The sequence below is a fragment of the Dipodomys merriami genome, unplaced genomic scaffold (genome assembly GCF_024711535.1).
Source record: "Dipodomys merriami isolate MVZ:Mamm:240054 unplaced genomic scaffold, mDipMer1.0.p SCAF_52, whole genome shotgun sequence".
Lineage (NCBI taxonomy): Eukaryota > Metazoa > Chordata > Mammalia > Rodentia > Heteromyidae > Dipodomys > Dipodomys merriami.
In genome coordinates, this window is record NW_027206091.1 from 6,889,242 (window position 1) to 6,917,169 (window position 27,928).

The following is a 27,928-nucleotide window of genomic DNA, read 5'->3' on the forward strand; positions in this document are numbered from 1 at the left end:
TCTGTTGTCAAACATAGGAACTTCCTCGAAGGAGGTCTCAAATGATCTTACCTTTTGCTCTTATCCATCAACCCTTGCGAGCTTTTTTCCTGTTCTGTTTCTCTCCTCTTTCTAAGCTGGTTCCTCCTTCATCCTGTCTAAGCTTTTCCTCCCTTCCCTTAGTTTGGATCCAGCTTTGGATCCTTTACAGCTCTCATCCCCTTTTGTAGTTAATCTTTTTTATTTTGTTTATTTTGTGACAGTACTGAGGCTTGAACTTAGGTCCTCTTGCTCTTGCATTCAAGGCTAGTGCTCTCCCACTTGAGCCATAGCTTTACTTCCAGGTTTTGTTTTTTTTTTAATGGTAATTGGAGATAAGACTGGGATTTTTTTTTTTTTTTTTTTGGGTCCGGTCGTGGGGCCTGAACTCTGGGCCTGGGTGCTGTCCCTCAGCTCTTCAGCTCAAGGCTAGCGCTCTACCACTATGAGCCACAGCGCCACTTCCGGCTTTTTTCTTTTTGCTTATGTGGTGCTGAGGAATCGAACCCAGGGCCTCGAGCATGCAAGGCAAGCGCTCTACCACTGAGCCACCTTCCCAGCCCAAGACTGGGATTTTTTTTGTCTAGGCTGGATTCTAACCTTGATCCTCAGATCTCAGCCTTTTATTTTTCTTGGTCCTAGGGCTTGAGCTCTGGGCCTGAGAGCTGTCCCTGAGCTCTTTAGCTCAAGGTGAGGACTCTACTACTAGAGTCACAGCTTTACTTCCAGGTGTTTTATGGTAATTGAAGATAAGAGTCTCTCAAAAACTTTTTGTTGTTGTTGATTTTTTGTTGGTCATGGGGCTTGAATTCTGGCCCTGGGCACTATCCCTCAGCTGTTCAGCTCAAGGTGATCACTCTACCACTTGAACCACAGCACCACTTCCAGTTTTCAGGTGATTAATTGGAAATAAGAGTCTCCGGGACTTTCCTGCCCCGGCTGACTTGGAACCTTGATCTCAGATCTCAGCCACCTTACTAGCTAGTATTACAGGCACGAGCCACCGTTGCTCAGCCTCAAAGACTTTTTGTCTAGGCTGGATTCTAACCTTGCTTCTCAGATCTCAGACTCTCAAGTGGTTAGGATTGCAGTTGTAAACCACCAGTGCTTGGCTAGTTGCTTTGATTGCTGCCACGTCTGGCAGTTTAACTGAAAATGTGATTTAAGGTGTTGATTTTTATTCTGCCCTCCACTTTGACAATAAAGATTTAATACCTTGTAGCTATCAGAGGAAAGTTGCAGCATGGGTTTTTATCTGATGACAGTACAATTTTAAGTATCTTCTTTATTTCAGATAGTTAATTCCACAATATTAGCTTAGTATGTATTGCATACTTGACAGCTTTTTTGGGTTTTTCCCCTTATCAGCTCTTCTTTTTACCTATTTTTAAAAAATTCAAATTAATCAGCCTCTCCCCATTTTATTGATGTCAGTACTGAGCCTTGAATTTAGGGCCTTCTCTTGCTAAGCCTTTTTTTCTCAAGGCAGGAGATGTACAACTTGATCTACCACTGCAAATACAGCTTTTTTGCTGGCTAATTGGACCTAAAATTCTCTTAGATTTGTTTGCCCAGGGCTGGCTTCAAACAATTCATCTACACATCTCAGCTTCCTAGGTAGCTAAGACTATACATGTGAGCTCCCAGCACCTGGCTAATTTTCCCATTTCAATTAAAGTTGCACTCCTCCGAAATTACAAAACTCTAAGTGACTGCTTTCATTCTCTCTTTCAGTCTTGGAATCACATGAGACCAAGAAATCATTTCTGCAGAAGGAAATTTGTGAAGTAGGCTTATCCCCATGGGAACTCATGGGAAGACTTGCAAAAGGTGACATTTCAGACTCAGGTTGCCAAGATGAATGGGAGTGTAATGGCCAGATAGAGAAGCACCCTGGCTCCCAGATGAAGCATTTCAGTGAGCTGATAATCACTTCTGATGACATGCCCTCTTTCAGTCAGCATCCATCCTTCACACTCCAGCACATCATTAATAATAAAGAGAAATACTGTGCCACAAAAGAAAACAGGAAATCCTTTAGGCCTGGCTCACACCTAACTCCCCATGAGATAATTCATACCATAGAGAAGCCCTATGAATGCAAGGAATGTGGTAAGGCCTTTAGGCACCCCTCAAGACTGGCTCATCATGAGAAAATTCACACTGGCAAGAAACCCTTTGAATGTAAAGAATGTGGGAAAACCTTTATTTGTGGCTCTGACCTCACTCGACATCATCGAATTCACACTGGTGAGAAACCCTACGAATGTAAGGAATGTGGGAAGGCTTTCAGTAGTGGTTCCAATTTTACTCGCCATCAGCGAATCCACACTGGTGAGAAGCCCTACGAATGTAAGGAATGTGGGAAGGCTTTCAGTAGTGGGTCAAATTTTACTCAGCATCAGAGAATTCACACTGGAGAGAAGCCCTATGAATGTAAGGAATGTGGGAATGCCTTTAGTCAGAGTTCTCAACTTATTAAACATCAGAGGATACACACAGGTGAGAAGCCCTACGAATGTAAGCAGTGTGAGAAGGCTTTTCGTTCTGGCTCTGATCTTACTCGACATCAGAGGATTCATACTGGAGAGAAACCCTATGAATGTAAGATATGTGGGAAGGCTTATTCTCAGAGTTCACAGCTGATCAGCCATCATCGAGTCCACGCTGGTGAGAAACTTTATGAATATAGAGAATGTGAGAAAAACTTTGATTATGGCTCACAACTTCTCCAGCATCAAAATTTGTACTGGTAATGGGCCAGTACTTAAATTTATGTCACTGTAAGTAAAGTTTATCTTTCTATCATGGGAAGGTTCAGAACAATTCCATCTAAAGAGAATTTGTGTTTCTAATGACCCCTTTAGATAGAAGAATCTAAAAACATTTTACTTGTTGAGTACAGCTTATTCAGTTGAAGAAAGCTGTTGTGAAAACACCCATTGAATAGAATATATTTTATAACTTTTGTAATATAAATTTATACTTCTCTTGACTTTATTTAGTCTAACAAATACTTTTTAAGACACTTTTGACTCTTCTAATCTTTTCTTCACCTTTTCTAGTGATGCTGGGGTTTGAACAAAACAAGGCCTGTGCTGTGTGAGGCAGGTACTCTAACCACCACTCTACCAACCAGCCTCCTTCTAACCTTTTCAAAAACCAGGAGTCATGCAAAAATGAAAACTTGTAGTTGCCATTTTTTCTGTAACTTTCTTGTAACTATTGTATTACCATTTTAAGCCATCTTGAATTCATGTGACTTGTAAAGTGTATCTCTTTCTATCACGGTTTGTAAACTATTTTTAAAAAAATAACTGGGAGAAGTAACTTTTTTGAGTTGTACTTTTGGCTTGAACTCAGGGCCTGAACACTGTCTCTTAGCTTTTCTCTTTTTTTTTTTTCAGTCAGGAGGCTTGAACTAAGTGCCTGGTTGCTGTCCCTGAGCTCTTTCATTCAAGGCTAAAGCTCTACCACTTGAGCCACAGTGCCACTTCTGATTTTCTGGTGGTTAATTGGAGATGAGTATCACAGACTTTCCTGCCCAGGCTGGCTTTGAACCATGAGCCTCAGATCTCAGTCTCCTGAGTAGCTAGGATTACAGGTGTGAGCCACCAACGCCTGGCTAGTTTTTCTCTTAAGGCTGGTGCCCTAGCGCTTCAGCCATACTTCTGGCTTTTAGCTGGTTAATTGGAGATGCGAATCTTACTGACTTTCCTGCCTGGTCAGGCTTCAAATCTTCATCCTCAAATCTCAGGCCTCTGAGTAGTTAGAATTATAGATGTGAGCCTTTTTAATTTTTGAAGATGGCCTGTTTTTGCTCTATGCAAAATTCTGTGGTTTCTTTGTAAAAACATTCCTAAGCAACTCCCCACATAGTAAAGATGCTAGACTCTGTAATCATAATGCTGTCTTACTGGCTACTGTAATATGGCTTTATTAATTCCCACTCAACCTATTGGCTACTGTAATATCACTTTATTAACCCCTACTGGTAGGCATTGGAGTTTTTTCAGCTGTTTGGCACTATGCATGCTAAAATGTAGTTATGGATAAACTACAATGTCTTCCTGGACCTTCACCACAGGCAAATCTTTGTACTAGGTCTTTTTCAACTATAGAACTATGTCATGAGGGCTGGGAAGGTGGCTCAGTGGTAGAGTGCTTGCCTTGCATGCATGAGGCCCTGGGTTCAATTCCTCAGCACTACATAAGCAGAAAAAGCCAGAAGTGGCACTGTGGTTCAAGTGGTAGAGTGCTAGCCTTGAGCTGAAGAGCTGAGGGACATCTCCCAGGCCCAGAGTTCAGCCCCCACAACCAAAAAAAAGAAATATGTCATGAATATATTTCTCTCCTTCAAGGAAACTAAGCCTATATTTCCACTAGAAATAATGGTTTTTATATTAATTCTGTGTTTGCAGCAGATTCAATATTTTTAAGCTTCACGTGCCATTTTATCTGGGTAACCAATTCTGCCCTCCTAACTCAAATACCACATAGAACACAATCAAGCTACGGGTTATGTTCTGAGAAATCATTATTAATACAAATGAACTATAAATTTGAAAGGTGGAAGCAGATTTTGAGTTCAAAGCCTGCCTGGGATACATGGTGAGGCCTTGTCTTACTTTAGCCATATTGCTTCTCTTACTTTTTTCTATTTGGCAGTAATAGGATTAAAATTCAGAGCTGCCGGGTGCCAGTGGCTCGTGCCTATAATCCCAGCTACTCAGGAGGCTGAGATCTGAGGACCGCAGTTCAAAGTCAGCCTGGGCAGGAAAATCTGTGAGACTCTTATCTCCAATGAGCTACCAGAAAACCGGAAGTGTTGCTGTGGCTCAAAGTGATAGAGCGCTAGCCTTGAGCTGTGGAGCTCAGGGACAGTACCCAAGCCCAGAGTTCAAGTTCCAGGACCGACCAAAAAAAAAACACCCTAAGAACCTACTTGCTCTCAAAGTCACATCTCCAGTGCTAACAATTTTTTTCTTAATCTAGAGCTTCTTAAATGTCTTTTTTCTTAGTCTAGAGCTCCTAAACAAGTCATCTTAACCTAAGAATCTGGGAAAGAACTAAATCAAGTGGTCCATAACATGAATTATTTTAAAAATCTTATTCTATGATTTACTCTGTATTCTTTTCCACAGTAAACCTTTGGTTAAATTAAAATAAATACACAATTTTCTCCCCAAATGGTTTTTCCCTTTGAGTCAGATTCAAGGAAAGGAAGGCTTGGGGCTGGGAAGGTGGCTCAGTGGTAGAGCACTTGCCTTGCATGCTTGAGGCCCTGAGTTCAATTCCTCAGCACCACATAAACAGAAAAAAAAAGCCAGAAGTGGCGTTGTGGCTCAAATGGTAGAGTGCTAGCCTTGAGCTGAAGAACTGGGGGACAGCGCCCAGGCCCAGAGTTCAGGCCCCATGACCGGACACCCCCCCTCCAGAAAAAAAAAAAAAAAGGAAGGCTCATATCAAAACATCCAGATAGTCACAGCCTGTAGGAACACATTAGAAATACAGTCACATATTTCAAAGATACACACTGATTAACCAAGGAAAATAAATCTAGCAAAACCTTGACTGGATGCTCGTGTTATAGTAGAGGTTTCTGGTGTGTGTGCACCCGTGCCCATGCATGCCCATCAGTCCAGGCTGGCCTGGGCACTCACTATCCCTTGGCATTTTCACTCAAGGCTGGCACTCTACCACTTGAGCCACAGGTCCACCCTCAGCTTTTTGCTGGTTAATTGGAGATAAGTCTCACAGACTCCTGCCCTAAGCTAGCTTTGAACTGTGAATCCTCAGATTTCAGCCTTCGGCCAAAATTACAGGCCTGATCCACCAGCTCCTGGCTGTGGTAGAGCCACAAGAGAGACATGCAGAGACAGAGAGCTAGCCAAGGAGGGAGAGAGAGTGAGCCATGGGCACCATTTCTGACATTTGTCTTTCAGAATTGAGAAAGTTGCCCACACCACCATCCATCATTTCTGCTGAGGAGGGAGAGGGAAGAGAGGAGAGTTGTCTAGCCAATGAGACAGAGAAGGTTCACAGTGAGGTTCCCTCTCACACACACAATTCCAATCACAAGCCAAAGAACCCAGCTGGCTCCCCGGAGCGCTGTCTGCGCCCCTCCTCTGCTCCTGCACGGACCGCGGGGACAGGATCAGTTTGCCCAGGGTCACCAGGGCGGGACCATCTCCTCCGCTTCCACCCTCGAGAAGCGCAGCCCCGCCCCGCCCCCTGAGTGGTCCCAGCGCCTGCGCAATCAGTGCGCCCCACTGGCCCTCCCGGCAACCCCCGCGTGCGGTTCTGTACGTTAGGTCCCCGGATCTACGAGCCGTTCCCGCTTTGGAGCCTCCGCTGCAACTGCGCGTCGCCTAGAGACAGGCTCGGCTCTACGAGCGAAACAGCCCTGGCGACCCCATAGCAAACGCGGCGGGGTAAGGAGAGAGGGGAGACACTGCACACCGGGAAATTGTCGGGGGCCGCTCGTGCCCCACGTCCGCTGGTATGAGAGGGGCGGTTGGTTGAAGTGCGCGCGCCGGTGGGCGTGGCAGGCCTGCGTGTGACGTCATAACGCGTCGGACAAAAGCCGTTGTGGCCTCGGCCGTAGTCCTGTCTTCTGCGTCGCCTGCAGTTAGAGGAAAAGCCCCGGTGATCACTTGAGCGCCCTGGAAGTGACTCCCGGCAAAGAGGTTCAGCCCCCACTGTGGGATCGGAACGTTAAGACTGGAGTCAGGTGTCTGCTCACCCCTGTAATCCCACCTACTCAGGAGGCTGCAATCGGAGCATCACAGTTCGAAGCTAGCCTGAGCAGGAAAATCCATGAGACTTTTATCTCCTTTTTTTTCTTTTGTCGGTCGTGGGGCCTGAACTCTGGGCCTGGGCGCTGTCCCTCAGCTCTTCAGCTCAAGGCTAGCGCTCTACCACTTGAGCCACAGCACCACTTCTGGCTTTTGTGCTTATGTGGTGCTGAGGAATCGAACTCAGGGCCTCATGCATGCAAGGCAAGCACTCTACCACTGAGCCACCTTCCCAGCCCTCATCTCCAACTGAAAGCCAGAAGTGGAGTTTTGGCTCATGGGATAGAAGACTAGACTTGAGCAAAAAGCCAGGGACAGACCCCTGAGGTCAAGCCCTAGTATTGCAGCACTTCCTACCATCTCTCACTCTGCCCCACACTCAAAAAGAGCTACTTGTGAAGGGAATTGTTTTTTAAGAAGCCAAATCAAAGCACATGAGACTCATGCTCTTGTATTCTAAGTCACTTGTTTTCGTTTATCTTTATTTTTTTTCATGTGTCTTCTGGTTTTGTAGCCCCAGCCCCAACTGACCTCATCCTGCCTCACACTCCCCTCTGCTGGGATTCCAAACAGCCTCCCCAACCCTAATAGAATTCTTAATCAGAGCCTGCCAAATTTTTCTCTTTATGTCTGGTGAATCCAAGTAGGCTTTGAAGAATTTAAAGGAGACTCTGGGGTTTAGATGATTTAGAGGATTAGATTTATCTAAACTCTGTGTGTGTGTGTGTGTGTGTGTGTGTGTGTGTGTGTGTGTGTGTGTGTGTGTGTGTGTGTGTGTGTGTGTGTGTGTGTGTGTGTGTGTGTGTGTAAGAGTGTAAGAGATCAACGGGGAAACAATTGCCATCATCTGAGAAAATCTTGTCTATCTCTGGGGAAACAATTGGCATCATTTGAGAAAATCTTAAGTCTGTCTCTTATGGACTTGTTTTCTTCTAGCTTCAGCCTTTGTGGACTTTCTGCTTCTGGCAAATAAAACTGACACATTATTAAATTCCTAAACCATGGCCCAGGTAAGTTACTATTAATATCTTCTGTTACAAATTATGTCATGTTAAGATCCCATGGACAATTCTTTGTCCTGAAACTTCTTTTTTTTTTTTTTTTTTGTCGGTCGTGGGCTTGAACTCTGGGCCTGAGTGCTGTCCCTCAGCTCTTCAGCTCAAGGCGAGCGCTCTACCACTTGAGCTACAGCGCCACTTCCGGTTTTCTGGTGGTTTATTGGAGATAGGAGTTTCACAGTCTCTCCTGCCCGGGCTGGCTTTGAACCGCGATCCTCAGATCTCAGCCTCCTGAGTAGCTAGGATTACAGGCGTGAGCCACCAGCGCCCGGCTTGTCCTGAAACTTCTTGTGTTTTAGAATACCTTCAAAAACCTCCCGGTCATTTCAAATCCAGTGATGGATGGAGCTAACTAATCAAGTCATTGTCTTACTCTTTTCCAGCCATTGTTTACCTACTGAACAAATCATCTTCTGTATTTGCCAAAAAGCTGCATTAGAACATAAATGAAATTGCTTAAAGGAGAGATACTGGACCATCCTTTCTCTGCTGATAAGGATGGGCCCTATTAGTCACTCAAAGGACAACTTAACTTTTCTACATTTGAGTTTTTCAATTATATAAGACAAAATTTGCTATTAGCTGGCCTCAGCTTCAGTTAATAGTGTCTCATGGTTTGTAAGGATTTACAGGCTGGGAAGAAATGTGGCTAAGTCTTACATATATAGAGATCCGATCTTCTCTGGAAAGCTCTAATCATTGCACCCAAGGAAGTGTTCCTTGTGTTGGTTTGGAATGATATATTGTCTACTTTACGGGAGCTAGTAAGATTACCTAAATATATAAGTAATCAGACTCAGAATTATGGGTGTCCTTAAGATTTTTTTGAGGGCTGGAATGTGGCTTAGTGGTAGAGTGCTTGCCTAGCATGCATGAAGCCCTGGGTTTGATTCCTCAGTACCACATAAACAGAAAAAGCCAGAAATGGTGCTGTGGCTTAAGTGGTAGAGTGCTAGCCTTGGGCACAGAGAGGCTCAGGGACAGAGCCCAGGCCCTGAGTTGAAGCCCCAGGACCAGCAAAACAAAAGCAAACAAAAATTTTGTTAAACCAGATATGTAAGTATGCAAGAATGATTAAGTCTTGGATATCCAGACTAGTTTACAATCAGTTTTAATAAAAGGATTCATTAAACAATCTGTCAGGCTAGAAATAAAAGTCAGTGACAGAGTACTTGCCTAACATACACAAGGTCTAGGTTTGATTTTCAACACCATAAGCAAATAAAAACAAACAAAAGTCAGTCATAACAAAAAAAATCACATATGATGTGCTTCTACAATAAACTTAGATTTTTTTTTTTTGTTTTTGGGTTGGTTGTGGGGTTTGTATTCAGGACCTGGGCACTGTCCCTGAGCTTTTTCACTTAAAGTGAGGGCTCTACTACTTTCAGCCACAGCACCACAGGAATTCAGCATATCAGCATATAAGTATAATACCTCTTGATGAGTGTCACCTCTTCTATCATTCATCTCTCTCAACCCCATCACTCTCTTCAAGTTTCTTGGTTCCATATTCATTTTTGTATATTGAATATAATGACTATTTGACTATATTTGCCCACCCTTCCTCTCTACTTTTATTCCCTCTCTCCCCTCCCCCCCCCACACTTTGCCATCCCTCACTGACAAAATATGTTTCAGCTTTCTCAAGATAATCTTGAACTTTCAATTTTCTTGCCTGGGTCCCCAAAGTACTGAGATTTCAGATGTCTTCCACTGCCTGGTTTGATTCTTTTAATTTTCTTTCTTTTTTTTTTTTTTTTGGTGGGTCGTGGGGCTTGAACTCTGGGCCTGGGCGCTGTCCCTCAGCTCTTTAGCTCAAGGCAAGCGCTCTACCACTTGAGCTACAGCGCCACTTCCGGTTTTCTGGTGGTTTATTGGAGATAGGAGTCTCACGGTCTCACGGTCTCTCCTGCCCGGGCTGGCTTTGAACCGCGATCCTCAGATCTCAGCCTCCTGAGTAGCTAGGATTACAGGGGTGAGCCACCAGCGCCTGGCGATTCTTTTAATTTTCTAGCCATATATGTATTATTGAGGTAGAACAGTATAGAAGAGACTGTAGCAACAGAATCCTTCAGGAATAGATAGGTACTTTGCTTTAAGCACATTCATCTCCTAACTTACTCTGTCATGGCCTGCCCACTCATGCCTGTTTGATTTCTGCAGTGCTCCATTTCTTGCAGTATCTCTTTCATGTTTATCTTTTCCATCATTTTTGTAGGGGTTGTAAGTGGTACTGAGGATGAAACTCAGGGCTCATGCTTGCTAGATAGGTGCTCTCCCACTCAATTTACACCCTCAGATCCTTTTTGCATTTGGTTATTCTTCCCTCCCCCCCTTATCCCCCACCCCAGTCATGGGGCCTGAACTCTGGGCCTGGACGCTGTTCCTCAGCTATTCGGCTCAAGGCTAGTGCCCCTTCTGGCTTTTTCTGCTTATGTGGTGCTGAGGAATCAAACCGAGGGCCTTGGGCATGCAAGGCAAGCACTCTACCACTGAGATACTTTCCCAGCCCCCATTTGGTTATTCTTTTCTTTTTTTAAAATTTTTATTTACTTTTTTTGGGGGGTGGGGGGTCCGGTTGTGCGGCCTGAACTCTGGGCTTGGGTTCTGTCCTTCAGCTCTTCATCCCAAGGCTAGCACTCTACCACTTGAGCCATAGTGCCACTTCCAGCTTTTTTTTTTTTTTTCTGCTTATTTGGTGCTGAGGAATCGAACCCAGGGCCTCATGCATGCAAGGCAGGTGCTCTACCACTGAGCCACCTTCCTAGCCCCCGCATTTGGTTATTCTTTTTTTTTGGGGGGGGGGGGGGCGGGTCCGGTTGTCTGAACTCTAGGCCTGGGCGCTGTCCTCAGCTCTTCAGCTCAAGGCTAGTGCTCTACCACTTGAGCCACAGCGCCACTTCCGGCTATTTTCTTTTTGCTTATGTGGTGCTGAGGAATCAAACCCAGGGCCTCAGGCATGCAAGGCAAGCGCTCTTCCACTGAGCCATCTTCCCTGCTCCCATTTGGTTATTCTTTTTTTTTTTTTTTTTAATTTTTTTATTGTAAAGATACTATACAGAGGGTTACAGTTACATGAGTGAGGTAATGAGTACACTTCCTCTTGAACATTGTTACCCCCTCCATTGTTTTCCCCCTACCATCACCTCCCTCCCTCCCTTCCCCGAGGTTCTTTTTTTTTTTTTTTTTTTGATTGTGATTAAGTGATTACTTAATTTCCAGAAATTCACAGTATTGTGGAATAATGATGCTCATTTAAAGTCACAAGTTCATTCTAACTTTCCTGGAGCAAATTGTCTATCACAGTCTGTAATATATAACGGTGCTCACATGTTATATACCATATATGTGATCAGCAGCATGGGGATATTTGGTAGTGGTTCAACCAGTTGAGTGGGAGTTCTTTGTTTCTTAAGTCTTGTTAATTTTGTTGTATCACCTAACATTTTGGATTTAGCATCCACTTATCAGGGAGACCATGTACTGTTTGTCTGTTCGTTCTTGGCTTACCTCGCTCAACATGATTCCTTCTAGCTCCATCCATTTCCCTGCAAATGCCATTATTTTGTCATTTCTAATGGCTGCATAATACTCCATTGTGTATAGATACCACAATTTTTGGATCCATTCATCTGTGGTGGGGCATCTAGGTTGTTTCCATATCCTAGCTATTGCGAACAGTGCTGCAATAAACATGGTGGTGCACGTGTCCTTGTATATTGGTTCCTGTTGTTCAGGGTAGATGCCTAGAAGTGGTATGACTGGGTCGTAAGGGAGGTCAATCCTTAGCTTTCTAAGGACCCTCCAGACTGCTTTCCAAAGTGGTTGTATAAGTGTACATTCCCACCAGCAGTGTAATAGCGTTCCTCGTTCTCCACATCCCCTCCAGCATTTGTCGTTGGCTGATTTGTGGATGTGGGACATTCTGACTGGGGTAAGGTGGTATCTCAGGGTTGTCTTTATTTGCATTTCCTTCACCACCAGGGATGATGAACATTTCCTCATGTGTTTCTTTGCCATTTTTATTTCTTCATTTGAGAAGTCCCTCTTTAGTTCCCTTGCCCATTTAGTAATTGGTTTGTTAGGTTTGGGAGGGATTAGTTTCTTGAGTTCCCTGTATATACAGGATGTTAACCCCTTGTCTGATATATTGCTGGTAAATATTTTTTCCCAATTAGTTGGTTGTCTTTCTAGCTTGGTTGCGATAGCTTTATCTGTGCAGAAGCTTTTTATTTTAAGGTAGTCCCATTTGTCGAGTCTCTCTCCAACTTGTTGTGACCCTGGGACTCTGTTCAGGAAGTTCCTTCCTGTGCCTATTAGTTCAAGTGTCTCTCCTACTCTGTCCTGCAGTAGTTTCAAAGATTCAGGTTTAATGTTAAGGTCTTTAATCCATTTTGAGTTGATGTTGGTGCATGGTGATAGGCTGGGGTCCACTTTTAGTTTTCTGCATGTGGCTGCCCAGTTTTCCCAGCACCAGTGGTTGAAGAGGCTGTGTTTCTTCCATTGTATGTCTTTGGCTCCTTTGTCGAATATCAGCTGGCTGTAGGCCTGTGGATTTATTTCTGGATCTTCTATTCTGTTCCATTGGTCTTCGGGTCTGTTTTTGTGCCAGTACCATGCTGTCTTTGTTATTATAGCTCTGTAGTAGTTTGAAGTTCGGCATGGATAGCCCTCCCATATTGTCTTTATCCCCTAGAATTGTTTTGGCTATTCTAGGTCTTTTGTTGTTCCATATGAATTTTTGGACTGTTTTCTGTATTTCAGTGATGTACGTCATTGGGATTTTAATAGGAATTGCATTGAATTTGTATATTAGTTTTGGAAGTATTACCATCTTTACTATATTAAGTTGGCCTATCCAGGAGCATGGGAGGTCTTTCCATTTCCTAGTGTCTTCTGCAATTTCTTTCTTTAACTTTTTATAGTTCTCATTAAATAGTTCTTTTACATCTTTGGTTAGGTTAATTCCTAAATATTTTATTTTTCGGGAGGTTATTGTGAATGGGGTTGCTCCCTTTATTTCCCTCTCTTCCTGTACATTATCAGTGTATAGGAAGGCAACTGATTTTTGTGGGTTTATTTTGTATCCTGCTATTTTGCCGAAGTGATTTATGATTTCTAAGAGTTTGGGGATGGAGTTTTTGGGATTGTGGAGGTATAGTATCATGTCGTCTGCAAAAAGGGATAGTTTAACTTCTTCTTTCCCTATGCGGATCCCTTTAATGTCTTTTTCTTGCCTTATTGCCCTGGCTAAGGGTTCTAGGACTATATTGAAGAGGAGTGGAGACAGTGGGCATCCTTGCCTTGTTCCTGATTTTAGGAGAATTGGTTGTAGCTTTTCCCCATTAAGTATAATATTGGCTATTGGTCTGTCATAAATGGCTTTTATTGATTTTAGAAATGTTCCTTCTATTCCTATTTTCTCCAGAGCTTTTAGCATGAATGAATGTTGAATTTTGTCAAAGGCCTTTTCTGCATCTGTGGAGATAATCATGTGATTCTTGACCTTGGCTCTTTTGATATGTTGGATTACATTTATTGACTTACGTATGTTAAACCATCCCTGTGTCTCTGGGATGAAGCCTACCTGGTCACAGTGAATTATTTTTTTTTATGTGTTTCTGGATTCTGTTAGCTAGAATCTTGTTAAGGATCTTTGCATCTGTGTTCATCAAGGAGATTGGCCTGTAATTCTCCTTTTTGGTTGGGTCTTTGCCTGGTTTGGGGATGAGTGTGATTGGCTTCGTAGAATGAGTTTGGGATAGCTCCCTCCTTCTCTGTTTCTCTGAAGAGCTTGAGGAGTATGGGTATTAGTTCTTGTTTAAAGGTCTTATAGAATTCTGCTGTGAATCCATCTGGTCCTGGGCTTTTTTTTGTTGGAAGACTTTTGATAGCTTCCTGTATCTCATTATAGGATATTGGCTTATTTAATTGGTTAACTTCTTCTTTGCTCAGTTTGGGCAACTTGTATTTCTCTAAAAATGCATCCATTTCTGCCCGATTTTCTTCCTTTAGAGAGTATAGCTTTTGAAAGTAGTCTGTTAGAATTGTTTGGATATCTTGGGTACGTGTTGTGATGTTTCCCGTGGCATCCCTAATCCTATTAATATGGGTTTCCTCTCTTCTTTTTTTAATTAATCTAGCCAATGGGCCATCAATTTTGTTTATTTTTTCAAAGAACCAGCTTTTTGTTTGGTTTATTTTGGTTATGGTTTTCTGATTTTCTAATTGGTTAATCTCTGCTTTTAATTTGGTTATCTGGCTTCGTCTAGTAGCTTTAGGTCCCATTTTTTCTTGTTTTTCTAGCTGTTTTAATTGCAGCATGAGATTATTTACTTGGTCTGTCTCCATTCTCTTGATGTGGGCACTGAGGGCAATAAATTTGCCCCTCAGGACTGCTTTTGCTGTGTCCCACAAGTTTCTTTGTGAGGTGTTTTCATTTTCATTGAGTTATAGGAAATGCTTTATTTCTTCTCTGATCTCTTCTGTTATCCAGGCATTGTTAAGGAGTGTGCTGTTCAGTTTCCATGTATTAGAGAAATTTCTGCAGTATGCTTTGTTATTGAGAGCTAGCTTGATTCCACTGTGGTCAGATAGGATACAGGGGATTACGTCGATCCCTTTGTATTTGCTTAAGTTCCTTGCATGAACTATGATATGGTCTATTTTGGAGAAAGTTCCGTGAGCTGCTGAGAAGAATGTGTACTGTGTTGTTTTAGGGTGAAATACTCGGTAGATGTCAGTTAATTCCGCTTGCAGTATGGCCTCTCTTAATTCGGTAGCTTCTTTGCCAATCCTCTGGTTGGTAGACCTGTCCTTTGGTGAGAGTGGTGTGTTAAAGTCTCCTAGTATTATCGTATTGGGATCTATTTTATTCTGTAAGTTTGAGAGCATTTGTTTGACATATCTGGGTGCACCAATATTTGGGGCATATAAGTTGATGATGGTTATATCCTCCTCTTGGATTGTTCCCTTTATTAATATGTAGTGTCCGTCCTTGTCTTTCTGTACTGATTTTAATGAAAAGTTTATTTTGTCAGATATCAGGATAGCTACACCTGCTTTCTTACTGGGGGCGTTTGATTGGTAGATCCTTTTCCACCCCTTCACTCTGAGTTTGTTTGTATGTTTGGCTGAGAGGGGGTCTCCTGAAGGCAACAGATGGATGGGTCTTGTTTTCTGATCCAGTCCTCAGTTCGTTTTCTTTTAATTGGCGAATTCAGCCCATTTATATTAAGAGAAAGTATAGAGAGATGCATTATTGTCCCTGCCATTCCGTTTTCCTAAGTTTTTCTTCTTTCCTTTCCTCCTGTGCTTGCTCAGTTAGACTTTGAGTAACGCCTATTTGGGGCAGGCCCCAGTTCCTGGTTGCTTTCTTCAGGTTGTGTCCCCCCTCTTAGAATTCTTTGTAATGCTGGCTTAATGTTTATGTATTCATTTAGTTTTTCTTTGCTATTAAAAGTTTTCAGTTCTCCATCGAATGTGAATGCTAGCTTTGCCGGCTATATCAGTCTGGGTTGGCAGTTATTGGCTCTCAGGGCTCGTATGGTGCTTTCCCAGGCTTTTCTTGCATTCATTGTTTGTGTGGAGAGATCTGCAGTGATTCTTATTTTTTTCCCGTTGTAGTATAGCTCCTTCTTCATTTTTGCTGCATGCAGGATTGTTTCCTTATTATTCAGATCTATCATTTTTACTATAATGTGTCTAGAAGTGTTTCTCCTGGGGTCTTGCTTGTTGGGTGTTCGATAAGCTTTTGTGATGTAGTTAAGATGGTCGTTTTTGAGGTGGGGAAAATTTTCATTGATTATCTTGTTAAATAGGTGTTGCATTCCCTTGCTCTGGAATTCCTCACCTTCGTCCACTCCAATTATGCGAAGGTTAAATTTTTTAGCATTATCTGCTTGCTCTTGAATTTCCCTTTGGTTTAATTTGAGTGATTTTTCCATATCTGTCACTTTTTGGTCCAGTTGGTGTATTCTGTCTTCTGTATCTGACACTCTACCTTCCATTTCATTCACTCTGTTGACAGTGGCTTCTATTGTGGTTTGCATGAAGGAAATGGATCCCTTTATGGATTCAATGTTGGTTCTCAGAGTACTGATCTCACCTCTCAATGAGGTATGCATTACCTCTAATTTGGCGTTTATCACATTTCTTACTGAGGTTTGTGCAGCTTCTATTTTTTTTGCATGCATCTCTTGTTTGATACCCTGTATCTCTTTGGATAGTTCATCCTTGTGCTCTTTCAATTTCTGATCAATTTCTCACTTTATTTCTTGAGTCATTGCCTCCAGCAACCCTTGGATGTAGCTTTTGTCTTCCATTCCTGCTTTGCTCCCACTGGGGCTCTCCCCTGCATGGCTGCTGGCTTTTGAGGTGAGCTTGCTGTCCTGGGTGGTGTTAAACCTTGTGATTTTTCTCTGTGATTTTCGCATGGAGGTTCAGGAGACTGCTCTTCAATTTTGTTTTGGTGTGTCTGTCTTTGCTTGGTTGCTGATTCTGTATTGGTAGAGAGAGTCTGTGCCTGATCTGGGTTCTGTTGGGAGCCTATTTCCAGCTGCTATTCTGACTTACTTAGGATTCTCAGCTCTCTGCTGTAGATTGCTGGCAGTTCCCGCCTTTGGAAGGGTTGAGCAGCCTAGACTGCTTGTGTTTGCTCCTATAGGTGCTCTTGTGAAGAACAGATGCTCTGGATGCACTCTCCCAAATACTGGAGTCTGCTATGGGCTCCTGATGTGTTTTTGTTTGTTTGTTTTGGGCTGGTTGTGGGCTTGAACTCTAGGTTTGGGTGCTGTCCCTCAGCTTTTCAGCTCAAGGCTGGCACCCTACCATTTGAGCCACAGCACCACTTCTGACCCTTTTTGCTTTTGTGATGCTGAGGAATCAGATCCAGGGCCTCATACATCCAAGACTATCACTCTATTGCTGAGCCGCCTTAACAGTCTGAGCTCCTGCTTACTATCAGGTGCTGGCAGCCTGTGTTGCCCAATTCCCAGTCTAGGGTATATGGGTGGAGTTTTGGTGGGGTTTGGGCTTCTCTTGTCCTGGGCCTCCAGGTCTTTTGTTGTCACAGGCGTGCTTCCCCGGGAGTGTTGTTTCCTGGTTTTCTCCCCTCTGTTGAGGCGTATGCTCAGCTTTTTACTTCAGTTGGGAGGAGTTGGTTGTGCTGTTCAGGCTGCGGATCCCCGGGCCTGGTTCCGGCCCCAGCCTGGAGCGCGCTTGTTAGGCCTGTGCTGATGTGTATACCACCTAGGTTATGCAGCCTGGAGTGCACTCGTTAGGCCTGTGCTGATGTGTATACCACCTACGTTATACAGCCTGGGGGACACAGTTCAAATTTCTACTGTTAGTAGTCTTGACCCAGGGGCGCTGTTCCTGGCTTGGGCATTTAAGCTCCCTTCCAGGGGCACTCTTGCTCTAGCCTGGCCAGCTGAGTGTGCTCCACGGGCTGGTGGAGCTCTCAAACAGTTCCCAGTTTTAGTGGGTCCTGTGGTCCGGGTGTTGGGGTAGGGAGTCTAGGTCAGGGTCTGGGGATTCCCTCCAGCTCTGGTCTCCCTTGAGGGATACACTGTCCCCTGTGGGGTACTCACCCTGGAGCTGGTTGTTTCTGTGTGGTGTAGGTCGTCAGTTGTTGTTGCAATCCGAGTTCAGTTGGGGTGGTTGCGGGCTAGGTTGGGCCGTGGTGGCTTTGTGTGATTCTTTTCTGCCTCTGCCTCTGTCAAAGCTGTCGGGTCAAAAGTGTCCACGCTCAGGCAGCTTCTTCGCGGTGGCTCTGGGGCCCGAGCGGCCCCGCTGGGTCATTGCGATCGCGATCGGGCGGGTGGTCTGCCGACAGGTCCCTTTGTGGCGCTGCTGGTGCCAAGCGGCTTTGGCAGGATGGAGCCTCTCTGCTCCGGTGGAGAGTGAGGGGTGGGGGTGGGATCCTCGTGGAGACTCCCGGCTGGTAGGTTTCTCTGTTCCTGGCGATCCGCTGTTCTGTAAACCGGTACCTGGTGATCTGCAAGCGGCCCCCTGTGTCTCTGGGGCTCCGGCAGCCCCTGGCAGCCCCCGCCGGGCCGGCTGGCCGGCGGCTTAGCGCACTGCCGCGTGGCCAGTAAAGGTTGGGGGAGGGGTCTTCGCTTTTCTCTGTTCTGAAATTCTTTTCCTCTCTTTCTTTTTTTGTTATTCTCCGCCTCTGGTTTTTCTCTGAGTGTTCGTCTTTTTGTTGTTGTCGGTCTCTTGGGGAGATTAAGCGTTGGAACTCGAACTCTCTTTTTGGTTGGAGAGAGCTGTGGCGTTTCCCTACTGCCCCGTCGCCATCTTGGTCCCCCTTCACCATTTGGTTATTCTTGAAGTAGGGTCTTGGCTGGACTGGGCTATGACCCTTCCATTTTTGCTTTCTTATGTTGCTGGGAACTATAGACACAAAACACTGCACTTGGCCAATGTGCTTCCTCCTCTGTAGCTGGGATAACAGGTTTGTGCTTCCATGACTAGCCATTGGTTAAGATGGAGTCTCATAAACTTTCTTCTTCTTTTTTTTTTTTTTTGGTCATGGGGCTTGAACTCAGGCCCTAGGTGCTGTCCCTGAGCTCTTTTGCACAAAGCTCATGCTCTACCACTTTGAGGCACAGTACAAGTTCCAGCTTTTCAGTGGTTAATTGGAGATAAGAGTCTCATGGGAGTTGGGCGCCGGTGGCTCACGCCTGTAATCCTAGACAATCAGGAGGCCGAGATCTGATGTTCGCGGTTCAAAGCCAGCCTGGGCAGGAAAGTCTGTGAGACTCATCTCCAGGGCTGGGAAGGTAGCTCAGTGGTAGAGCGCTTGCCTTGCATGCCTGAGGCCCTGGGTTCGATTCCTCAGCACCACATAAGCAAAAAGAAAAAAGTCAGAAGTGGCGTGGCTCAAGTGGTAGAGTGCTAGCCTTGAGCTGAAGAGCTGAGGGACAGCGCCCAGGCCTAGAGTTCAGGCCCCACGACCGGACTCCCCCCCCCCCCAAAAAAAAAAAAGACTCATCTCCAATAAACACTCGAAAACCAGAAGTGGCTCTGTGGCTCAAGCTCACCTTGAACTGAAGAGCTGAGGGACAGCGCCCAAGCCCAGAGTTCAAAGTTCCATGGCTGACAAAAAAAAAAAAAAAAAAGAATCTCCTGGGGACTTTTCTCTCTTGCCTGGCTTTGAACCCCAATCCTCAGATCTCAGCCTCCTGAGTAGCTATGATTACAGGCGTGAGCCACCAGTGCCTGGCCTTATAAACTTTGTTATGCCCAGGCTGGCTTCAAGCACCCATTTCATGATTTCCACTTCTCAAGTAGCTAGGATTAAGTCACTGTACATGGCCTTCTCCTTCCATCATAGAACAAATGTTCTTTCATTTCCGTAATACATACTTTTTGTCACCTCAGGGAGCAGTGATGTTCAATGATGTATCTGTAGTCTTCTCTCAGGAAGAGTGGGAATCCCTGGACTTGGAACAGAAGGACTTGTATAGAGATGTGATGTTGGAGAACTATAGCAACTTGATCTCACTGGGTAAGGTTATCTGCCTTTATTTTAATTTATTATTTTTATTTTGTGTGTTTGTGTGCTGGACCTAGGGCTTGAACTCAGAGACTGGACACTCTTCCTAAGCATCTTTTGTTCAAGATTAGTACTCTACCACTAGAGCAACAACTCAACTTCCAGCTTCCTGGGTGATTAATTGTAGATAAGAATCTCAGGCCAGGCTCTGGTGGCTCATACCTGTAATCCTAGCTGCTCAGGAGGCTGAGAGCTGACGATTGTAGTTCAAAGCCAGCCTGGGCAGGAAAGTCTGTGAGACTCTTATCTCCAATAAACCACTAGAAAACCAGAAGTGGCACTGAGGCTCAAGTGGTAGAGCGCTTGCCTTGAGCTGAAGAGCGCAAGGACAGCGCCCAAGCCCAGAGTTCAAGCCCTACAACCAACAACAACAAAAAAAAAGAATCTCAGGACCTTCCTGTCCAGACTGGCTTTGAACCACAATCCTTACATTGTATCCTCCTGAGTAGTTAGGATTACAGGAGTGAGCCATCAGCACCTGGCTTAGTTATATGACTTTAGAAATTAGACTGGGTTCTCTGTAACATCAACTTTAGCCACTGGATATTTTGAGAGTATATTTCAAGAAACAGTTTCATTTTCTGCTCCCTGTTTAAGGGAGTGGTTTTATCTGTATTACATTGCAAGTGGTGCACCTGAAAAAGGAATGTACACATATTGGTAAAACTGGGTTTTGCGCTCACAACGTTGTAATTGTTATGTAAGCCCTCTACCTCTTGAGCCATGCCTCTAACCCTTTTTGCGTTTAGCTATTTTTGAGAAGGAATCTTAGCTTTTGCCAAGTTATATCTCGGGACCCTGATCTTTACACAAAGTAGGTGGATTCCAGATCTGAAACACCACTTGCAGCTTGGTTTTCAAAATTGGGTCTTGTTTAGTCTTTTTTTTTTGGGGGGGGGGGTGGTCTTGGGGCTTGAAATCTGGGCCTGGGCACTGTCCCTCAGCTCTTGAGCTCAGGGCTAACACTCTACCACTTGAGCCATAGTACCACTTCTGTTTTTCTGGTGGTTAATTGGAGATAAGAGTCTCATGGATGGAGCTGGGAAGGTAGCTCAGTGGTAAAGTGCTTGCCTTGCATACATGAGGCCCTGGGTTCGATTCCTCAACACGACATAAGCAGAAAAAGCCGGAAATGGCACTGTGGCTCAAGTGGTAGAGTGCTAGCCTCGACTGAATAGCTGAGGAACAGCACCCAGGCCCTGAGTTCAGGCCACATGACCTGCAAAAAAAAAAAAGTCTCATGAAGGGCTGGGAAGCTGGCTTAGTGGTAGAGTGTTTCTTTTGTATGCACGAGGCCCTGGGTTCGAATCCTCAGCATGACATAAGCAGAAAAAGCCAGAAGTGGCACTGTGACTCAAGTGGTAGAGTGCTAGCCTTGATCTGAAGTGCTGAGAGGCAGCGCCCAGGCCCAGAGTTTAGGCCCAGCTTTCCCTGAGCTTTTTAGCTCAAACTAATGCTCTACCAGTTTGAATTACAGCATTACGTACGGTTTTCAGATGGTTACTTAGAGATAAGAGTCTCATGGACTGCTGAAGCTGGCTTTGATCTGCAGTTCTTAAGATCTCAACCTCCTGAGTAGCTGGTATTATACACATGAGCCATTAGTGCCCAGCTCTTCAGTTATTTTTTAATAAGGTTTCACATTTATGCTGGACCTTGGTCTTCTTATTTATGCTTCCTACATAACTGGGATGATAACTCCAAACCATTGCATCTAGCCTGAAACTTTTGTTCCGTATTACCTTACATGTTATTTTTCTTCTAAGCAGGATGCTTCATTTCAAAACCAAATGTGATATCCATGTTGGAGCAAGGAAAAGAGCCATGGAAAGTTGTGCGGAAAGGAAGAGGACACCCTGGTGAGTGAGGGGCAGTGTAGCTAGAGGAAATCACTCAGCTAGTTGGGCAAGAGGCATATTCTCACATTGCATTCCATCATTTATTCCTTAGAAAAGACCAGACAACAAAGGAAATTAAGAAGGAACAGCCACTGAGAAAAATGAAAACAAAAACATATATTGAAAAAAGTAGAGAGTGAGAAGTGAGAAATTCTCACTAAGGTTTTGCTAAGGTAGAGAATGCTGGAAAGCTTGTGGAGAATTATTTCAGAAGAGGCCAGGTTCAGTCCTGATTGGAGTGGGGAAAGGAGAGAAACATGGACAAGGCAATGTTGCAAATGAGCCTATGGCAGCTCTCTGAAGGAACTGTGCATGAAGGGAAGCTGATCAGTGTCATTATATTGCAAGTTGTATTTTTTATTTTTTGCTAGTCCTGGCGCTTGAACTCAGGGCCTGGGCACTCTTCCTGAGCTTCTCTTGCTCAATCTAGCATTTTACCACTTGAGCCACAGCACCACTTTTGGCTTTTTCTTTTTGCCAATCCTGGGGCTTGAACTCAGGTCCTGGGCACTGTCCCCTAACCTCTCTGTGCTCAAGACTAGCACTCTACCACTTGAGCCACAGCACTACTTCTGGATTTTTCTGATTATATGGTATTGAGGAATGGAACCCAGGGCTTCATGCATGCTAGGCAAGCACTTTACCACTAAGCCACTTTTCCAGTGTGTATTTTTTATTTTTGTGTGCCAGTCCTAATGCTTGAACTCAGGGCTTGGTGCTACCCCTGGACCTTTTGCTCAAGGCTAACACTACCACTTGAGCTCTACTTCTAACTTTTTTTTTTTGGGGGGGGGTCCAGTCATGGGGCCTGAACTCTGGGCCTGGGCGCTGTCCCTCAGCTCTTCAGCTCAAGGCTAGTGCTCTACCACTTGAGCCACAGCGCCACTTCTGGCTTTTTTCTTTTTGCTTATGTGGTGCTGAGGAATCGAACCCAGGGCCTCATGCATGCAAGACAAGCGCTCTACCACTGAGCCACCTTCTAGCACCTCTAACTTTTTTGGTAGTTAGAGATAAGAAACTCACAGACTTTCTGGCTCAAGTTATCTTCAAGCCAGGATCCTCAAATCTCATCTTTCTGAGTAGCTAGGGTTACAAGCATGAGCCATTAGTGCTCAGCAGGAATTGTATTGCAAGTAGTATATTTTAGTTTATATGTTTCTGAAAATGTTCTGTAAGTGGAACAAGCTGAAACAGCAGAGAGAGGGCAACACTGGGGGTTGGGGTGGAGAAAAGTAGGTTGATCTGAGTGATGGAGAGAAGATTACAGAACAAAGTGATTTTTCTTCTTCTTTTTTTTCAGAACTGAGGACCAAACTCAGGGCCTTGTACCTGCCAAACAAGTGCAAAAGTGATTTTTTTGAAAAAAAAAAAAAAAAAAAGTAGCAGTTATGAGCTAGTGGCTCATGTTTCTAATCCTAGAAATTGGTTGAATATTGCTTTTGTTGTCTTTTCATTTTCACTATCGAAATTACTTCTTGCTTTCTTGGTTTGTTTTAGATTTGGAGACTCAGAAGTCATCTTCAGAAAATGACCTTTTTGAAATCAGTTTGTCTCAATGGAAGATATTGGGAAGAATTAAAAACCACGGCCTTCAGGACCATGTTTTGCAAAATGATCGAGATTCCAAAAGACAACTTGCAGGACAAGAGGCACTTCCAGAGGGCTATTTGAGTCAAGTGAAAATGACATCTGAAAAAGTGTCCTCTTATCACAAGCACACATCTGCCGCTCCGCAGCAGAGAATTCAGTTTGTGGAGAAACCCTATGAGTGCAAGGAGTGTGGGAAAGCCTTCAGAGTGCGCCAACAGCTTACTTTTCATCACAGAATTCACACAGGAGAGAAACCCTACGAATGCAAGCAGTGTGGGATGGCCTTTAGGCAGACCGCCCACCTCACTCGACATCAGAGACTTCACTCTGGTGAGAAGCTCCATGAATGTAAGGAGTGTGGGGAAGCTTTCCTATATGGCCCCGACCTTAGAGTCCATCAGAAAATCCATGTCGGTGAGAAGCCCTACGAGTGTAAAGAATGTGGGAAGGCCTTCAGAGTGCGGGGACAGCTTACTCTCCACCAGAGAATCCACACTGGTGAGAAGCCATATGTGTGTACAGAGTGTGGGAAGGCCTTCAGGCAGTATGCACACCTTAGTCGCCACCAGAAGCTCAACACTGCAGACCGAATCTATGAATGCAAGGAGTGTGGGAAGGATTTCCTGTGTGGCTCTGGCCTTCGGGTCCATCACAAACTTCACACTGGTGAGAAGCCCTATGAATGTAAAGAATGTGGGAAGGCCTTCAGAGTGCGCCAGCAGCTCACACTCCATCAAAGGATTCATACTGGTGAGAAGCCCTACGAATGTAAGGAATGCGGGAAAACATTTAGTCGGGGTTATCATCTAATTCTCCATCACAGAATTCACACTGGCGAAAAGCCTTATGAGTGTAAGGAGTGCTGGAAAGCCTTCAGCCGTTACTCACAGCTGATTTCCCATCAGAGTATTCATATTGGGGTGAAGCCCTACGACTGTAAGGAGTGCGGGAAGGCCTTTCGTCTCCTCTCCCAGCTGACCCAGCATCAGAGCATTCATATTGGTGAGAAGCCCTATCAGTGTAAGGAGTGTGGGAAAGCCTTTCGGTTGCGTCAAAAGCTTACTCTACATCAGAGCATTCACACTGGGGAAAAGCCCTTTGAGTGTAAGGAATGTAGAAAGGCTTTTAGACTTAACTCTTCCCTCATTCAGCATCTGCGAATTCATTCGGGTGAGAAACCTTACGAATGTAAGGAATGTAAAAAGGCCTTTAGACAGCACTCACACCTTACCCATCACCTCAAAATTCACAATGTCAAAATGTAAGACATTCTATGAATGTTGTAATCTTCTGCCACACATCTGTACTTGACTCAGCCTAAGAGGTTTTTCTGCTCTTAAAGGAATGTGATAATGTATACCATTATTGCATTCCCCAGTCTCCATTCTCAGACTTCTCTCTTCTGCATATTTGTTTAGGAAATTATATATTAATATAACAAATGTAGAAAGTGAACTTACCCCATTCGTTTTCCTACCTATGTTATATTAAACAAAATACTTAACTGCTCTAGGCTCTTAATTTCTTCCCTTGTGAAATGGGGATAGAAGACTTTAGGCAAAGATGGCCGCCAATTCTTTGATAATGTTTCCATAAAAAATGGAATCCTGACCCCCTCTTGAACATGGGCAGACCGTGTACTGCAGTGCCCAGTAGAACACACCTAGTAGAAGTACTGCTGAGCCAGTTTCTCTGTCTCTTTCCTCATAGGGTTACTTCATGTCTTGAAATACCCTACAGAGCACTAGTGCTTAATAGAACTTTAAAAAACAAAAACAATATTGCCAGATAAGCACAGGAGCTCCATGCAGTCTCATCATTGAAGTGCCTCTCAAAAGACAGACTGGGCACGGTATTGCATACACAGGAGAATGTAGAGTTTAAGGCCAGACACAGGCAGGCACCAATGGCTCCTATTGGTATTATACTGGCACAAAAGACAAAAAGCCACAGTAAATTTGATTGCATAGTGAGTTTGAGGCCCACTTGGCCAACATGGAGTCAAGAGACTCAGCTCTAGAAATAAAACTAAAACTTCTTAAGAAAGAAAAGGTGGTTTTCTTTTTGTTGTTGTTTTAATGTAAAACAATATGTGAAACTTACTATGAAGGACTTTCAGGATAGAAATGTCAACATAAAAGCTTATAGACTGTTACTTACCTTATCAAGGAAAGCAACTGATAATCATGTTATGTTATTTAAGCAACTATTTGCTTTTAAAAGAATTTTTTTGGCGGGGGAGGGGGATCAGGTCATGGGGTCTGAACTCTGGACCTGGGCGCTGCGCTGTCCCTCAGCTCTTCAGCTCCAGGCTAGCGCTCTACCACTTGAGCCACAGCACCACTTCCGGCTTTTTTCTGCTTATGTGGTGCTGAGGAATTGAACCCAGGGTCTCATGCATGCGAGGCAAGCACTCTACCACTGAGCCAACTTCCCAGCCCCAATTTTTTTTTTTTTAACTTAAAATGGTGCCTTTTAGGGGCTGGGTGTAGTCAGTGAAAAGCACTTGCATAGCATGTGTGAGCCCCTGGGACCTACCCAAAACCACCAAAAAGAAAAAACAAAACCAACAAAACAGCTGGGCACATGTGGCTCTTACCTGTAGTCCTAGCTACTCAGTAAACTGAGATCTGAGGATGCAACTTGCTGCCAGCCCAGGCAGGAAAGTCTGTATGACTTATCTCCAGCTAATCAGCAAAAAGCTAGAAATGAGGCTGTGGCTCAAGTGGTAGAGCACCAGCCTTGAGCCAGAGAAAAAGCCCTGAGTTCAAGACCTACAGTCAGTCAGTACACACACACACACAAAAGGTGCTTTCCACTGGGATAGGAAACTCTTACTATCTTATATATACTATATGTATTTAAACCCTTTTATCAATCTTCATTTAGGCTAGATGCAATTTCTTACTATGAAAAATGCCTTACTGGATAACTTTTTTGCTGTTAGTAAGCAAGAGTTTTTCTAAGGTAGGTGCTGAAAATTGGTACTAGGTCAGCTATTATTCACACTTTAAACCTTATTGGATAATTTCTTAAAAGTAGAGACTATTTTGGTGGCTTCAATTACAAGCCTGTAACCAGAGACACATTTCCTTGCATCCCTAAATCTGGTATAGGTTTGAATATTTTCCTGGTTAAACATCTGCTTCATGGCTAAACAATGTAATTGTTCAAATTATATCCTATTCATGTTCCATTAAAAATATCAAGAATTATATTTCATTGTTCATTGAGAAAGTGTCTTGATAAAGTTTCATAGGCTGCCCTTAGACCTGCTACATAGCACAAGTTGGCCTTGAAGTTACCATCCTCCTGCTTCAGCCTTCCAAGTACTGGGGTTACAAGTGCATACTACCTAACCTGGGAGAAACATGTCATATTTAGAAATAAAATTCCAGGTAGTAATCACTTACATATTATTACATGCTGGCCTTACCTTCTCCCAAATTGTTGTTTATATATGTCTTTATGGTGATACTATCAAGTTGAATTTTAAAATATGAATGCACTCACTGTCTTCATTATTATAAAAGGTATCTCAAAAGTATAAACATGTTTTAAATTTTGTGTTTTACTTGACTCATTTTCTAGGCTAACAATTTTGTCAATAACAAATGAATTTTTTTTATCCTGAATACTTGCAGTGATTATCTTATCACTTAGTCTTATTACCATAAAACCTCTGGAATGGGCCGGGCGCTGGTGGCTCACGCCTGTAATCCTAGCTACTCAGGAGGCTGAGATCTGAGGATCGCGGTTCAAAGCCAGCCCGGGCAGGAGAGACCGTGAGACTCCTATCTCCAATAAACCACCAGAAAACCGGAAGTGGCGCTGTAGCTCAAGTGGTAGAGCGCTCGCCTTGAGCTGAAGAGCTGAGGGACAACGCCCAGGCCCAGAGTTCAAGACCCACGACCGACAAAAAAAAAAAAAACCTCTGGAATGAGGTGGTGCTAACAGGAATCTAGTCATTTTCATCAATGGAATGGCAATCACTTAGTGTAATTACCTCTAGTTTGAAGGGAATACACTGTTCGGGCTCAGTTGTTTACTGTGATTTCTATTTACCTTTTTATTATAAATGCCTATCGAGTACAATTAGGTGTTGTTTTGGTACATTCATATAGTGTCTTCTTGAGAGTGTTAATGTGATAAGTTGTGCTGTAGTCCTTAAGAGAATGTAGTATTGGTGCAAGAGTGAAAAAGTAAACCAATGGAGCAAAATAAAGAGCCCTGAAAAAGACTGGTGTATATGTGGTCATGTAATTTGTTATAAGGATCCTCCAGTGTGGTTGGGAAATAAATGGTGATGTTTTCAATCTGTTAGCAACTGACTGGGCACGTATCTATATGGATAAAATATTACTCATCAGTCAGGCGCTGGTGGCTCACGCCTGTAATCCTAGCTACTCAGGAGGCTGAGATCTCAGGATCTTGGTTCAAAGCCAGCCTGGGCAGGAAAAGCTGGGAAACTCTTTATCTCCAGTAAACCATCAGAAAACCGGAAGTGGTAAGCTGGGCGCTGGTGGCTCACGCCTGTAATCCTAGCTACTCAGGAGGCTGAGATCTGAGGATCGCGGTTCAAAGCCAGCCCGGGCAGGAGAGACCGTGAGACTCCTATCTCCAATAAACCACCAGAAAACCGGAAGTGGCGCTGTAGCTCAAGTGGTAGAGTGCTCTCCTTGAGCTGAAGAGCTGAGGGACAGCGCCCAGGCCCAGAGTTCAAGCCCCACGACCGACAAAAAAAAAAAAAAAAAAAAAAAAAAAAAAAACCGGAAGTGGTGCTATGGCTCAAGTGGTAGAGCTCTAGCCTTGAGCTGAATTGCTGAGGGACAGTGCCCAGGCCAAGTTCAAGCCCCATGACCGACCAAAAAAAAAAAAAAATTACTCATCCTAGTCACCACTGACTAGCTTTGAGCAAAAGAAGCTCAGGAACAATGCCCAGGCCCTGAGTTCAAGCCCCAGGCCTGGTGCGCCCGTGTGTGTGCGCACACACACACACACAGA

General features: G+C 44.1%; 1 protein-coding gene across 9 annotated transcripts in view; it reads left to right on the forward strand.

Moving 5' to 3' along the window:
- LOC138811112 (zinc finger protein 14 homolog) overlaps positions 1 to 27,928 on the forward strand; it is a 99,143-nt gene that overhangs the window by 55,483 nt on the left and 15,732 nt on the right. Inside the window, exons 1-5 of one of the 9 annotated variants that reach the window (XM_069998709.1) lie at positions 6,353 to 6,452; positions 7,752 to 7,825; positions 19,262 to 19,388; positions 21,203 to 21,295; positions 22,832 to 27,162. In XM_069998709.1, coding sequence (XP_069854810.1) covers positions 7,817 to 7,825; positions 19,262 to 19,388; positions 21,203 to 21,295; positions 22,832 to 24,189 — 1,587 coding nt within the window. In that variant the 5' untranslated portion in view covers positions 6,353 to 6,452; positions 7,752 to 7,816 and the 3' untranslated portion in view covers positions 24,190 to 27,162. Of the gene's footprint in view, positions 1 to 1,752; positions 5,194 to 6,352; positions 6,453 to 6,624; positions 6,708 to 7,393; positions 7,826 to 18,865; positions 19,389 to 21,202; positions 21,296 to 22,831; positions 27,163 to 27,928 lie in introns of those variants that run through there. The other 8 variants (XM_069998711.1, XM_069998710.1, XM_069998714.1 and 5 more) reach the window with 8 other exon arrangements.